Source organism: Gekko japonicus, unplaced genomic scaffold (assembly GCF_001447785.1).
Source record: "Gekko japonicus isolate JY-2015 unplaced genomic scaffold, Gekko_japonicus_V1.1 scaffold3949, whole genome shotgun sequence".
NCBI lineage: Eukaryota > Metazoa > Chordata > Lepidosauria > Squamata > Gekkonidae > Gekko > Gekko japonicus.
Genome location: NW_015163729.1, coordinates 54,685 through 69,946, shown reverse-complemented (window position 1 = coordinate 69,946; position 15,262 = coordinate 54,685). Strand labels below are relative to the sequence as shown.

General features: G+C 50.9%; 1 protein-coding gene across 1 annotated transcript in view; it reads right to left on the bottom strand.

Annotated features, from left to right (window-relative positions):
* The window catches only part of BCAM (basal cell adhesion molecule (Lutheran blood group)), a 65,703-nt gene that overhangs the window by 36,428 nt on the left and 14,013 nt on the right, over positions 1–15,262 (bottom strand). The window contains exons 2-3 of the mRNA XM_015407873.1: positions 1,658–1,785; positions 1,338–1,554 (exon numbers count right to left, since the gene is read on the bottom strand). Of these exons, the coding sequence (XP_015263359.1) occupies positions 1,338–1,554; positions 1,658–1,785 (345 nt within the window). The remainder of the gene's footprint in view (positions 1–1,337; positions 1,555–1,657; positions 1,786–15,262) is intronic.

Genomic DNA, 15,262 nt, shown 5'->3' with positions numbered 1-15,262 from the left:
TAAGGACGGAGCTATTAGCAACCGCGATGGGAAGCCAAGCAAATATTTAACGTACATCTCATCCTGACGCTTCCATTTCAAAACTCCCCGTGGAGCCGCTTGAGGAGAAGCCAGCCCAACCATTACACAACGCGAGGCAGCCAGGTTTTGAGATAACACGTAATTGTCAAATATTTTGTTTATCGCCGGCATGCTCTTTGGGGGGGGGGGGGGGGGGGGAGGAGATTTGAATGTTTTGCTCCAGCACTACAATATTTTGGGCCCATCTGAGGGTTTAGATGTCCCTCTCTGGGGGAGTTTAAAAGCTGGCAGCAGGTGGGTAAAGATCCCACAAAAGGACTCGAGTCGCTGAGAGGGAGGGCAAACGCTGCCGGCGAGACAGAGGGCCACACTGCAGGGACTGCCGTTTCCTACAGCACCACGGAGTTCCACGGCACTTCACAGAGGAACAGGAGCCAAAGAGACAGGCCCTCGCCCTGTGGAGCTTACAATTTAGACTTCAACAAGGGAGGGGAGAGGAAAGAAAGGGCGCTTTCACACACGATAAAAAAATAAGGCCGTTTCAATCCACTTCGGTGACCGTTAACAAGTGGATTTTGACATTTCATACAGTAAGATCCAGTTGTGAAGAGCACTGAAGGTGGATTGGAAGCGCGTTATTTAGCGCGTGTGAAGGCGCCCGAAGATGGAGACGAGGGTTGTATATGCAGCCTGGTTTAATTTTAATTCAGGGTGGAAACCAGAGGTCATTTTGGGGGGGATCGCAGTTCCCCCGGGTGAGGTGCAGGGGGGTGGGGCACACGATGAAGCCCCGCCCCCTGTTTCCGGCCCCCCCGCTTCCAGCCCTCATTCAGCCAGGAGGAGGCAGGAGAAGAGGGAGGGTAAGTTGCTTCCTCCCCGCCTCACCCCACCCCTGTCTGCCTGGGGCCAGGGAGGGCCTTGGTGGGGCTTCCTCACATTCCCACCGGCCTTGCAGGTCCACCGCCGGGCCCCTGATGTCAGGGGGTGTGGCATATGCTAATGAGTTATGCTAATGAGTTCCCCTAGCTCTTTTTCTACGAAACGACCCCTGGTGGAAACCGTTGGGCGTCGATGAGGAATCTGAAGGACGAGGGAGGCCACAGCGAACGCCAGGCGTCAGTGAGAGGATTTTGGGTGGCAGTTCTGCCGAAAGGAAGGTCACAAGCACGGCCACGTTGCGCAGCGAGGGTAGAACACCAGGGACAAGCCTGTGAGGGTGTTTGAACAAGAAAAGGGATGGGGAAGGAAGCCAAGGGAAGCCCGAGAGGAACGGCTGGGTGAGGGACGTCCCGCAGAGCCCGACTGAAGAGCCTCACCGTAGACCTTGAGCTGGGCCGTCCCCCCGGCGTCCCCCGCGACGCCGGCCATCACGCGGCAGGTGAAAGCCCTCTCGTCGCTCACGTCGGCGGCTTTGATGACCAGACTGTAGTCGTCGTCCATGAGGATGCGGTCGGTGTATTCGGTGTTTTTGTCCACCTCCCGGCGGTCCTGGTCACTGAAGGCCATGCGGCGCTGCTCCCCATTCTTGTCCGTCTGCGAGAGGGATGTAGCGTTAAGTCGCGGAAACGGTTTGAAACTTTTTTTTAAAAGTCGCCTCGGCCCCTCCCGGCCCTGTTGACCATCCCCGCACACTCACAATGAACCACTCCACCAGGTGGTAACCTTTCCCCCCCGTCACGGTGTGCGTGCACGCAATGGACGCCTGCTTGCCCAGCAGCACCTCCACCTCAGGCGGGACGGATATCTCGACTTCCGCATGGCACCCTGGAAGACAAAAAGCAAAAGAACAAATGAGGGAACGGCATGGTGGATCTAGACCACAGTCTACTGAAGAGGAAGGAGGAAGTAAGGCCAGGCCCAGAGCCATCTTCAACCGAGAGCCTGCCAGCAAGCCCCTTTCCTCTCAGGGAGGACCACTTGAGGGCTACATGGACTCCGTCAGGAGCCAGGTTGGGCTCAGGGCCTGTTAAGTGTTGACTCCTCTCCAAAGGGCCGCCTTAACAAGGAATGGCCCTCTCCAGAGGTCATTTTGGGGGGGATTGTGGGGGATCGCAGTTCCCCCGGGTGAGGTGTGGGGCACATGACGAAGCCCCGCCCCCTGCTTCCGGCCGCCCCGCTTCCGGCCCTCATTCAGCCAGGAGGAGGCAGGAGAAGAGGAAGGGTAAGTTGCTTCCTCCCTGCCTCTCCCCACCCCTGCCTGCCTGGGGCCAGAGAGGGCCTTGGCGGGGCTTCCTCGCACTCCCACCGGCCTTGCAGGTCCACCGCCGGGCCTTATGATGTTAGGGGGTGTGGCATATGCTAATGAGTTCCCCTAGCTCTTTTTCTATGAAATGACCCCTAGCCCTCTCGCAGATTCCAAACCCTGCTTGTGTTTGTTTGTGTGAACGCAGTCTGACAGTAACCCACCCCCCATATGTAACAAAGCAGGAAGATACTTTCCTGAAACAGCAACTGCAAAAAAAATGCAAAGTATAGCACAGAACACACTTCCCCCCCCCAAACACCTTGCATGTGTGAGTGTCACAGGTTCAAAGCCCCAGCAGCGACAACAGTAATAATAAAGTTAGTGGTGGAAAGCACCATCAAGTCATGAGTGACTTATGGTGACCCTGTAGGGTTTTCAAGGCAAGAGATGTTGTGAGGTGGCTCGCCATTGCCTGCCTCCACATCACAACCCTGGTATTCCTTGTTGGATTTCCAGACAAACACTAGCCAGGGCCGACCCTGCTTAGCTTCCAAGACCTGATGAGATCAGGCTGGCCTGGGCTATCAAAAGAACATAAGAGAAGCCATGTTGGATCAGGCCAATTTGCCTTCCAGTCCAACACTCGGGGTGCGTTCAGATGGGGCATTTGCAACGGTATAGGTGCTGGTTGGAATCGGTGTACTTACCGGCGTTCACACGGCGAACATTTGCCTTCCTTCCCAACCGTTGCAAAGAGCTTTAAACCGTTGTATTCTGCCACTAGGTCCCCAAGTGGTGGTATCCTGAGTGCAACGGTTGTAATCGCTTCCCCCCCCCCCCCCTCGTTGTCTTCCCCCCCTCTCCACCGTTGTAGAGCCACTTCCATTCGGAAGCCCGAGGCTTCCGATTTTTGTCCGCCATTTTTTTTTTAGGTCAATGATATGCGCTTGGGCGAAGCTTCGCCCCGGCGTTTGTTTTAAAAAAGAAAGAAAAAGGTCCTTAGTTTAAAGTGTTAGAGGAGTCCGGGACCTCAGGGAGGCCAGTTTGGTCTTTAAACTTTAAAGGTACGTCCTCTCTTCACGGCATGCTTTTCGGGACGGGGTGTTTTGCGCATGCACGAAGATCGCCATTCTGTGGATGGCTGCCTATGTGCATGCGCAAACTGAGTTTTAAAAAACAAACAAACCGCCGACACCCACTGTGTGTGAACGGGCATACAGCGATGGGCTCCGCAGATCAGAGGTAAGTGTGATTGCGTTTCAGCCGGCATAAACTGCAACTGTTCCAACTGGTACAGTTTCTGCCGGCTGAAACACCCCATCTGAATGCACCATCAGTGTCACACAGTGACCAAAACCCAGGTGCCATCAGGAAGTTCACCAGTGGGACCAGAACTCCAGAAGCCCTCCCACTGTTGACCCCCAAATACCAAGAATACACTTCCTCAGACATATTGTTCCAGCTATATGTCGTGGCTTAATACCCAGGTCAGGGCACAAATTGTATTTATATTGCACTTTTGTTTGTTTGAAAAGTTTATAGGACTCCTCTCCGGAGACCTGCTGAAGACGTCTAATGATAAAGAGTAAACCATTTTAAAATTTCAAATAAATAACAGCGACTCAAATGAACACCAGTAGCGATACGACAACTCCGACCTAACAAGAAGAAACCCAAAAAAGTTGCCTCGGACAGCATTAACAGCAAGTCAAAATAAGCATCAGACAGGTGGGATCATCTACGCCATAAGATCAGTTTAAAAAAAATTAAAATGTGGGATAAAACTTCAATTAAAAGATTGGGTTTTGTGCCCAAGTGATACGAAGTCAGATGTCAGATGGGACCAAAGGGGGAGGGTATTCAACGACTGGGGGGTGCTACCACCAAAAAAGCCCTGCCTTACCTCTTGTGAGGAGCTGAGAAAGCAGGGTTTGAGAGGAACATTCAGTGCTCTTCACATATTTCCTCAGTAATCCTCACAAACACCCTGCAAGGTAGGCTGGTATTATTCCCAGAAGCACTGAGTGGAGGAAGGAAGAAAGAGGACAAAGAAGAGCGTTTTTTCCTCAAGGCACTTAAGTGACTTCATGACTGAGGTAAGATTTGCCAAAGGGAAAAAAAAGAACGGGGGGGGGGGGGAACACTGCTCATTAACTCCACGATGATTATGTTTGCGTTGCATTAAAACGGTGTTAATAACAAATGAACGCCATTAGTCACTGCGCTAAATGGCTTTGAGGGCCATTTCCAGGTCCTGTAAAACTGCGCTCCCACAACAGGAGAGAAATATGCTATGACGGGAGATAATCTTTGCCAACGGAAAGAACATATCCTCTGGAATTTTAAAGTTGGAACTAGTTTTTTTTTTTTTTATTTAAATCCTGCCCTTCTTTGACGGAGCCCAGGGAAAGAAACCGTATCCTGAACACTCTCTTATTGATCATCTTATCCTCACAGCTCTGTGAGGTAGGTCAGGTTGAAAGAATGTGACTTGACCAAGGTCACCCGTACTGACGGTCTTACCCTCACAACAACTCTGTGAGGTAGGTCAGGCTGAGAGAATGCCACTAGGCCAAGGTCACCGAGTGAGCCAAGCAGGGATTTGAATTTGGGTCTCCCTCAGATAAATAAATCCAACGCTCTAACCCAGGGGTCATTTCCTGCAGGAGCGCACAGGAGCGGAGCTCCGGCAGTAAAGAGCCCAGGGGGCGGGCACATGCAACAAGCCCCACCCCCTGCTCCCAGCAGCCCTCAGTCAGAGCAAGAAGCAGCCAGGTAAGTTGCAGAGCCCCCCCCAAGATAATCCAGTGGTACCTTTAAGACCAAGTTTTGTTCAGGTACAAGCTCTCCCTCCTCTGCGAGGTCAGATCTGCATATTCCCCCTCCCCCCCAAAAAAGCTAGCAATCCAAAACAGTCCAGTGGTGCCTTCTGACACACTTCTGGTGATGTCAGGGGGTGTGGCATATGCAAATAAGTTATGCTAATGAGTTATGCTAATGAGCTCCTGCACCTCTTTGTCTACGAAATGACCCCTGCTCTAACCGCTCCGGCACCCTGTTCTCTCAAAATAAGATTAAGTCCCCCATGCGCATTCCTTTTAAATAACTTGAATCCAAACATGATAAACTTCCTTGATTTAGCCCGTTGCTTTCGCACGTGTTAACGAATGCAGTTTCAATCCGCTCCAGCGACCGTCTGCGAGTGGATTTTGCCATTTCGCACAGTCAAGTCCAGTTGCCAACTGCATTGAAAGCAGACCGAAAATGCATTATTTAGTGTGTAGGAAAAGCACCCTGTACAGTGTCTGTTTGGCAGCTGGCTTTCCCTCCCATCGCTTTTACACAACATTTTTGGCTACGAAGTCTGACAGGATCTTCCCCTCTTTCCTCAGGCCGAGAGAAAAGCCCTCTCACACACTGCTGCCTCTTCAGAGCGAGGGCACAAAAGCCAGCTCTTTCCAGGACACTGTCTGCTCCTCTCGCAAGACATCTTTAACACCTATTTTTCCTGCCGCTGACAAGCAAGGTTCGAAGGAACGCGTTTTCCCTCCAAATTTCCTAGCAGGGGACGAAGGCCGGTGTGGGTTTCCTTTCTGGGCCCTCCTTTCTCGGTCTTTCTAAAAATCACCTACGACCGCTCACTTGGGTGAACCTAGAAACTCTGCTTCGAATGGAGTGCAAAATCCTTCCATTTTGAACTCGCTCTCCTCTGGCGAGCCGCGTCCTTTGCCAGCCTCTCCGGAGGAATCTCAAACCCTCAGCTTTGCTATTTTGAAGAACTTCGGGCATTTCTCTCACACTAGGCGGTTATCCATCAATTTATCTCATTTTTAGCCTACCGTTCTTCCACAGAGCTCAGGGCGGCGTGCACGGTTTCCCCCTTCCCCCATTTTACCATCACAGCAACCCTGTGAGGTAGGCTAGGCTGACAGAGTGGGAGTGGCCTAAAGTCAACCAATGAGCGTCAGGCCAAAAAGGAGATTTGAATCCTGACCTCACTGGGTCTAGTCCAACACCCTATACCACATTAGGTCCCCGGCCCAAACCGATGCCCTACAAATACTTATTTTTTATTCATTTTCTAAAACGCTTATAGGCCATAATTCATCCCAAGTACACCGCCTCCCTTTCACAACGGGCAACCCCAGCGTCGTCGCAATCCTCCATAAAAGCTGGCCAACTGGCCTCCATTTACCTTGCCAAAAAAACTAAAGCACAGGGTATGAGGAGGAATTACCCAACTTGGGTTTTTTTTACTGAGCTGTCCAAAGGTCTCCCGCTCTGTTAGGTCAGAACCAGACAAAAAAAACGTCGGGTGTTTTGAGTCAGAGACCCCAAACTATTTTTTATGTTGTAAACAAGCAATTGCGCCAAGGTCAGCACCGTGGTGAGGTGTGTGTCTGCAGCTTATACACTTCCCCCTCACCCCCCCCGTACCACACACACAATCGATTTTCTCAACCTGAAATGGTCCCACAGCCCTATCTGCCCCACTGTGGGCAAACAAGCACTCTGTGTTGGAGCGTATAAAGATTTTTGCAGGGTAAAGTAAAAGTAAAGGTTCCCTTGCTCGAAAGCCAGTTGAGTCCAACTGTAGGGTTGCGGTGCTCATCTCCGTTTCAAAGCCGAAGAGCCAGCGCTGTCCGAAGACGTTTCCATGGTCATGTGGCCGGCATTACTAAACACTAAGGCGCACGGAATGCTGTTCCCTTCCCACCGAGGTGGTACCTATTTATCTACTTGCAATTTCTTGCTTTCGAACTGCTAGGTTGGCAGGAGCTGGAACTAGAGACGGGAGCTCACTCCGTCAGGCGGCACACTCGGGTCTTGAACTGCTGAACTACCGACCTTCCACAGCCTGCAGTTCAGCATCTTAACCCCTTGAGCCATCGCAGCTCTTAACTTTGGGGTTAAGAAAACAATGCAGGGAGAAGGGGTTGCACACCCTCGTGCCCTGGTGCCAATCCAAAACAAAAGCTATTTATAGGGTGGGGTGAGCACTCTTGGGAGCTCTGAACACACAAGTTGCAGCATTGCATGAAGCTGTGCCCTTGGAAGTCTCCACCCATCCTCCCCAGTTACTCCATCTGCCTGGAAAACTCTATTTCGGAACCCTCTTTCATCTCAAAATCCACTTCTCCCACTGCCTTTGTTTCTGTTGCGGGGAACAACATATCTGTCACTAGGGCTATTTTTGGGCAGGAACGCACAGGAATGGAGTTCCGGCTGGCTCCCGAGTTGGCCATGCCCAGCAGGAACTCATTAGCATAATTTTGGACCAGGGGGCCTAGGGGAGCTCTGCAACTTACCTGGCTGGTTCTTGCTCTGATTGAGGGCTGCTTGGGAGCAGGGGGTGGGGCTTGTTGCATGTGCCCCGCCCCCTGGGCTCTTTACTGCCGGAGCTCCGCTCCTGTGCGATCCTGCAGGAAATGACCCCTGCCTACTTCAAAATATAGTTTCAAGTTCTGTTTTGGGGACGGAACGCCAGCCAGAGTTCGCCGAGCTGGAAAACGTCAGAACAAATTTAGAGTCCCGTGGCATCTTTAAGACCAACACAGGTTTATTCAAGGTATGAGCTTTTGTGTTCAAGGCACACTTTTTCAAATACACTGGAATGGTAGATGAGGTTCTAAACTTATAGACAGGGATTTAACAGCAAATTAACATGTAACAGGATGATGTTTAAGTTATGCGAAGTGAAAAACTAATTAACAAGTTAAGGTTCTAAGGTCAACGGTTATAAAGCAATAAATATGTCAAAATGGCAGATAAATGTCTAAAGGTGTTTTTTTCTAGTTGTGGGAAGTAACAGAATCTTAATTATCTCCTCTCAGGCGTGGAGGGCACTTAAGAGTGTATTTTGAGCTGGATGTAATGTTGTCAGCAAACATCCATTCAGGATTCTAATGTACTATTCTGAAAAAGAAATACACTAAAATACAGAGGATTTATAGTCCTTCTTGTTGAGAATGTGTATGTGAGGACTGAATGAGTTAGCATATGTAATGAGTAAAAATCCAATATCCCTGTTGAGTCCTGGGGAGGCTTTTGTTCCAAGTGTTGTTGTTGTTGTTGTTCAGTCGCACAGTCGAGTCCGACTCTTCGCGACCCCATGGACCAGATCACGCCAGGCCTTCCGGTCTTCCGCCGTCCTCTGAAGTTTGCTCAACTTCATGCTCGTTGCATCTATGACACTGTCTAACCATCTCACCCTTTGCCGTCCCCGTCTTCTTTGACCTTCAGTCTTTCCCAGCATCTGGGTCTTCTCCAGTGAGGGCTCCCTTCTCATTTGGTGGCCAAAGTATTTGAGCTTCAGTTTCATTATCTGGCCTTTGCTTTTCATTCAGCAGTTTCCCTTTCCATTCTGTTCCTGAAGTTCCTTTGTAATAAAACATCAAATAGCCTTTAAAAGGACATGGAAAATGAAACTGCTCCATAAGGGAAGAGTCCCCTCGTATCCCCTGTGGTTCTTCTTGAATGGAGCCAGCACGCAGTAGTGACACGAATGCATTTCAGACATACACAGCTAGGATTCTGAGAAAGGAATAACAGCGACGCAAGCGTTTGCATTTTAAAAAAATTAGGAGATCACCCTTTTTGTACACGGAGTGTCTCCAAGCACGCTACATCATCAAACATTAGATGGTTATGTGCCTCGAACTTAAATGAAGGCAATTTTGATTTCCTTTAATGCAGGGGGAGTGAAATAAAGTGGCTATCTGGCATTGTGTGGGCCAGGAGTGTGAAAGGGGGGGAAATTGTTGATATGAAAGGCTCGAGGCGAAGCCGGCCAGCAGCTGCTTGGGATTCCAGGCCGGCACTTGGGGCTTTGTTCCTGCATAAGCCCCTCAAATGGAGGGTGGGGGAGAGAGAACGAGCGAGCTTTCATCTCCCAGCCGGGCAGGCGAAAAGGAGGGGGGAGAATTCTGGCAAGGCCAAGTGCCCAGAAACTGCTGAACGCCAGGGAACCAGCTGGGAAAGCTGAGAAAAGGGGAGAGGAGAAAAATAAAAAGAGACCGATTCATAATCGCCGACAAGACAGAACCAAAAGGGTCTTCTTCACAGAAGATCTCGAACCGAGACAGATTAAGGAGGGGGGGGGCAAGGCACTTGTCCTGCCCATCCGGGAAGTCCAGAGAGGCCGGAGGGTGCCCAAAGGCAGAGGCGAGGGCAAGACCGAGATTTGCCAGAGACGGATTTGCCAGGGAAGGAAGAAACCCACTCGGACTGCAGAAGAGGCGGGCAGCGGGCCCGATGTAGTGGCTGGTGCTGAAAGGAAATTAGGTTGTGGGGAGGCAGAACCCCACAGGGCAAGAAGCAGACAAAGCCATCTTCAAACTCCGGAGGAATTATGGGGGAGGCATCATACCATCCTCGTACTGCGGCCCCGGTTGTCTGGGGTCAAACGAGTTCTTGAAATGCCACCCACGAGCACCAAAAAAACAACAACCAACTCGCAGAACTTGTGTGCCAGAAGGAGATATCAGGAGGATCATCCACATGATTTGTGCAGTACGACAAATTATCAGGGGGAAATACACATCACATCTGTCGCTGGTGTTTCCACCCCGCCCGGTTGCCCAGAATTCTTTTCTCAGAAGTGGCTGAAATGGCCTGTTTCAGGGCTAGCGGCCAAACCACAGGAGAAACCAGTTTGTGTTTCTTTTCCCTCCCCACACACATTCTTCAGTGAAGTGGTCGGAGGACAAACAACGTTGCGAGCTAATAAACTGGAGATTTTTTTATGTGGAACGTGTGTTCGGCCAGCTTCCCGGGGTTAGGGGTGCCAAGGAGGGCAGAGAAACTTTGGCAGAAGCGGTCTGTTTGACAGAATGATACCTCTCCCTGTCCGAGGGTCTGATGGCAGGTGTCAGCAAGCTCATATCCTAAAAACCACAGCGAAAACTGGATTCTAGTAGCAACATCGAGACGAAGGAGAGTCCATCGCAGTGAGCACCTTCACGGACTTTGCACACCCACTGTCAAGATGACTCTACTGGGTTCCCTCCAAAACTATCTCACAAAATCCACAAAAGCTTCTGCCGGAACAAAACCGTGTCTTTTAAAACCTCCACTAGTCTTCTGGTTATTCTGGGTGCCTCGGGGCTTCCCCTCTGGCGTTATTACCACAAATATGCCAGGTTATAACAACTAAATCATTCCCGCCTCTCCGGAACTATGCCTCCAGGCCAACAAGAGCCGATTTATTTCTTTGGAACACTTCTCCTCGCCTTTTCTCTCACTAACTCATCCATCAGACCTGTCCAACAGAACAAACAATCGACTTGTAGTAAAAACCACAAGACATGCTACAATATCCCGGTAAACCCCATCACCAGATCCAGCCATGAGGGAAGGCCTTCCTAAATAACTCAGCCTTAACAGAGTTTATGAAAGTGCCACAAAGGGATAAACCTCTGGAGATACTCCGGAAGGCCATTCCAACACAAAGGGGATTTTTAAAAACTCAAAGATGTGGCTGTTTTTACAGCTATACTGGGGTCCCCAACCTTCCTGAGCCTGCCAGCGCCTTTGGAATTCTGACACGGCACTGTGGCTGCAGCCACAAAATGGCTGCCGTGGGAGGCAGAGCCCGCCACAAAATGGCCTCTGCAGCTTCAGTCACAAGATCCTTGTGCCCTGGCTGCAGCTGCTGCCCAAAGCAACATTTCTAAAAATCCGCACAGCCAATTAAATCTCCAAAGGCCAATCAGAAGCCTTGCTGGGTCACATGGCAAAGACAAAATGGCTGCCGTGGGAGGCAGAGTCCGCCACAAAATGGCCTCCGCAGCTTCAGTCACATAGTGAAGATCCTTGTGCCCTGGTGGCAGCTGCTGCCCAAAGTTCGAGGACAGAAGCACCACGCTTCCCAGATGTTGTGGTGTGATCGCGCTGGTGTGATCCCCTCCGGTCCCTCGTTTACCCGCCGGCGCCGAGGCAAGGACCCGTGCAGTGTTTCCTCTAAGCTGAGTTAGTGTGAGCTAGCTCAGTTTTTTAGCCACCGGCTCACAGATTTTTGTCTTAGCTCAGGAAGGAGGGCTCCAGAGCAAACTAATCCATGCAGCAGCCAAATCCTCGCTCACAACTTTAATGCCAGGAGCTCACCAAGTAGAATTTTTGCTCACAGGACTCCACAGCTTAGAGGGAGCCTTGGACCCGTGGTGTGCCGCAGCGAGTCTGATCACGTAATCGCGGATCAAACTGCGCCGGGGCAATTAGCCACGCCTCCCCCCCCACGATATCCGGCCCGTGTGACCGGGGCCCAGGTTCACCAATCTGGTACGTGTGAGGGGGTGAAATTGGGAGAAAGCCCCATGTACCCAAACGATATCTGTGTTTTTCTCCCGCTAGTGTTGATAGTAACAGTTCTAGTGAGGGGCTGCTATCAAAGAAACAGCATGGGAGTGACAGTGGGGAGGGGAAAAGACACGCACCCCTCCGTCTCCACAGCTGCTGTATTAATGTTACAGAAAACGTCAGGAGATCCAAGCCATTAGGCCTCAAAGAAGCTTCCCGTACGTCTTGTTTCTGAGAATGAGGGGGGAAAGGAGGTGGAAAAAGAAATGAATGAACATTAAAAAAAAAAACCCTAGAAGGACGTAAAAAGAATGGGAGAGGCAGATTAAAGAGTTCCCCACCACTACTACCACCACCCTGGGCATCAGTCTAACCCAAGTGCCTTTGTGCTAAAGAACCAGAAGACACTGCTCAATACAACCCTGTGGTCAAGTGATGCACACGGGCCAAACCACACATGTGATGTCGGGATAAGATCTGTAGATGTGTGTTTGAACTGCAAAAACCAGGGCCCGATTGGAGCTGTGTGGTGCAGGGGAAACAGTTGGTAACTCTTCCCGTCCCAGGCTGCTTTCGCAACATAAATTATCCCCCCTCCCCGCTACTTGAAGCCCCCAAAGTGAAAATATAAGACTGAAATATAAGACCGAAACCTTTACTGGGCCTGCTTTTTGTCCCCGCAGAAGCCTGCAACTGCCACCAGTTTCCTAGTGCTACAGCCCAATTTATAAGGCCCCTCTTCCAGGTACTTTCCCCCCTCTCTTTTCTTTTCCCCTCCGAGAGCATAGAACAGAAGACAACAGCAACCTGATCACAGATTCCCAGAGTCACATGGGGTTTGTCCTGAGTTATGGGGCTGATACCATCTTGTTAGTCTGCATGCAGGGCTGAAAGGTCCGGGAAACAGACTCCAACGCCTTTCCAACCCATCTTTCATCGTCTGTCTTTGGTAACGCTTCCATCTAGGGTTAGCAGCTCTGAGTTGGGAAACACCTGAAGATTTAGGGTTGCCAGGTCCATTTGAGACGTGGGTGGGGGAATGGGGGGACATTCCGGGAGCCAGAAGTGTTGCCCCCAATGTGCCGACATCACCCGTAAGTGACTGTTTGGGGGGTAAAACTCTATGGTAAGTGTGGTGTAGTGGTTATGAGCGGCGGACTCTAATCTGGAGAACCGGGTTTGATTCCCCACTCCTCCTCCACATGCAGCCAGCTGGGTAACCTTGAGTCAGTCACAGCTCTCTCAGAGCTCTCTCAGCCCCCACCTGCCTCACAGGGTGTCTGTTGTGGGGAGAGGAAGAGAAGGCCATTGTAAGCCACTGTGAGACACCAGGCCCACTGGGTGACCTTGGGCCAGTCCCAGTTCCCTCAGAACTCTCTCAGCCCCACCTGCCTCACAGGGTGTCTGTTGTGGGGAGAGGAAGAGAAGGGGATTGTACGCCACTCTGAGACTCCTTCAGGTAGTGAAACTGGGTTTTTTCTTTATCATCAAACTGCCCTCAAACCGTAGAGTTTTGCCCAAAAACCAGAGCGTTGCCCCGCCCAGCATCCCCACATCACTTCCAGGTGACATAGGCACATCGTGCGACATGCTGTTTTGGGGGGAGGAACTTCCTCCCACTGGCCAGTTGGCCGATGGCAGGCAGGAGCCCACAAAACCAGGAAATCCCCCGCCCCCAGATGGGGAATGGCAACCCTACAGAGATTTGGAGGGTGGAGCCGGTAACAGCGGGCGATCTCCAACTGCCACCGCTGGGAATGTCAGGGAAACACAAGGCCAACCCCGTGGGGTCACCAGGGCAAGTGTGCACAAGAACCAGGGCTGCTGCTCTTAAAATAATTATACATTTTATTCAAAAGATATTAATAAAGAACAGGGCATTTTTGGTAGAAGAAGCCCAGCAGGAACCTATTAGCATAATAGGCCACACCCAACAGCAGAAACTCATTAGCATATTAGACCACACCCCTGACAGCGCGGCTGTGGGGAGCCCGGGCAAGCAGGCCCTTGGAGGGAAGGGAAGGCAGTTTAAACTGCCTTCCCTTGGCTTGCCCGGGCGCCCTGCACCCTTGTACAGGCTGGGGAAGGCACGGGGAGGCATTTAAATGCCTCCCCAATCCTTCCAGCCCCCCCCGGCCCGCCCATCTTGTTTGTCGCTGGGGGGGTCTCTCTCCAGGCCTTCCCTCTGTAGCCACGCACACAGAGGTTTTGGCTGTAGTGAGCTTGACCAACTCTGAAGCTGGCCGGAACGCTGTTCCTGTGCGTTCCTGCCCAACAATAGCCCTGATAAAGAACTATCATTGCCCAACACATCACTCTGAAGTTATGCAAAGCAAAACAACACAGCTAGCTTTAAAACCCTGACCGGGATAGCCTAGGCAAGTCCGATCTTGTCAGATCTCAGAAGCTAAGCAGGGCCGGCTCTGGCTAGAATTTGGATGGGGGACCTCCAAGGAATGCCAAGGTTGTAACACAGAGGCAGGCAAGGGCAAACCACCTCTGAAGACCCCTTGCCTTCAAACCCCACTAGGGGTCGCCAGAAGTCAACTCGACTAGATGGCAACCAGTGTTCCCTCTAGGCTGAGTTAGTGTGAGCTAAGCTCACAGTTTTTTAGCCTCCAGCTCACACATTTTTGTCTTCGCTCAAGGAGGATGTCTCCAGAGGAAACTAATTTATGCAGCAGCCAAATCGCTCGCTCACAACTTTAATGCCAGTAGCTCACGAAGTAGAATTGTTGCTCACAAAACTCCACAGCTTAGAGGGAACATTGATGGCAACCCCCCCCCCAAGCTAGCTTTAACTACCTATAAGCTTGCGAGCACACAATGCTCTGGTCCGACACAATCTTATTTCCGAAGAAAGGGCCTCAAATCAACATTATCTACATCTTTAGCCATTGTAGGGATACCATTTCCCCAGGTGGGGGTGGTTTCTGGCCCAGGACATTGGCGATGATGACATCCAATCAGAACATGTCTCCAAGAGAACTCTCTGGAAAATTACCTCACCACTCCCAATCTCCCATCACAAGATCACAAGTTTCCCTGAGAACCCAAGTTCCAGGCACCCATCGTTGGCCTTGGAGATGATAAGAGATATGCCGACCGAAACCAATTAACAACACCTGCAAGACGGTTCAGGCCCAATACCGTCCATTTTAACCCCTGAGGGGAAACAGAGGGAGGGGGGAGGCGCTTCGCCTCACAGGGAGGTTGACGGCACTACTCCCATCCAATGCTCCCTCTAAGCCATGGAGTCTTGTGAGCAAACATTCTACTCTGTGAGCTACTGCCATTATAGTTGTGAGCGAGCCATTTGGCTGCTGCATCAATTGGTTTGCCCTGGGGCCATACTTCCTGAGCTAAGACAAAAATCTGTGAGCTGGAGGCTAAAAAACGGTGAGCTAGCTCACACTGACTCAGCTTAGACCATTAATGCCAGTAGTCTTGGAGTTTGTTCTCCCTATTCATTACCCCTCCTTCCCTTGCATACCTCCATGCTACCATATATCGCTAATCTGATAACCCCAGTTTTTAGGAGGGTTTTTATGCTTGCAAGGTTTAACCTTTTCCCCTCAGTAGTGGTCTCAGGTAGATACAAGGGTGTTCCGTACAGGGATAGACTTTGTAACTGTAATCTTGGGGAACCTGACTCTATTACCCATATCCTTCTCCGCTGTCCCAAATACTCCATTATGCGCAATAACCTGATTCGCCCTTTCCTCCCTTCGCAGAGAGATTTTCTGGACAGGGATTTAA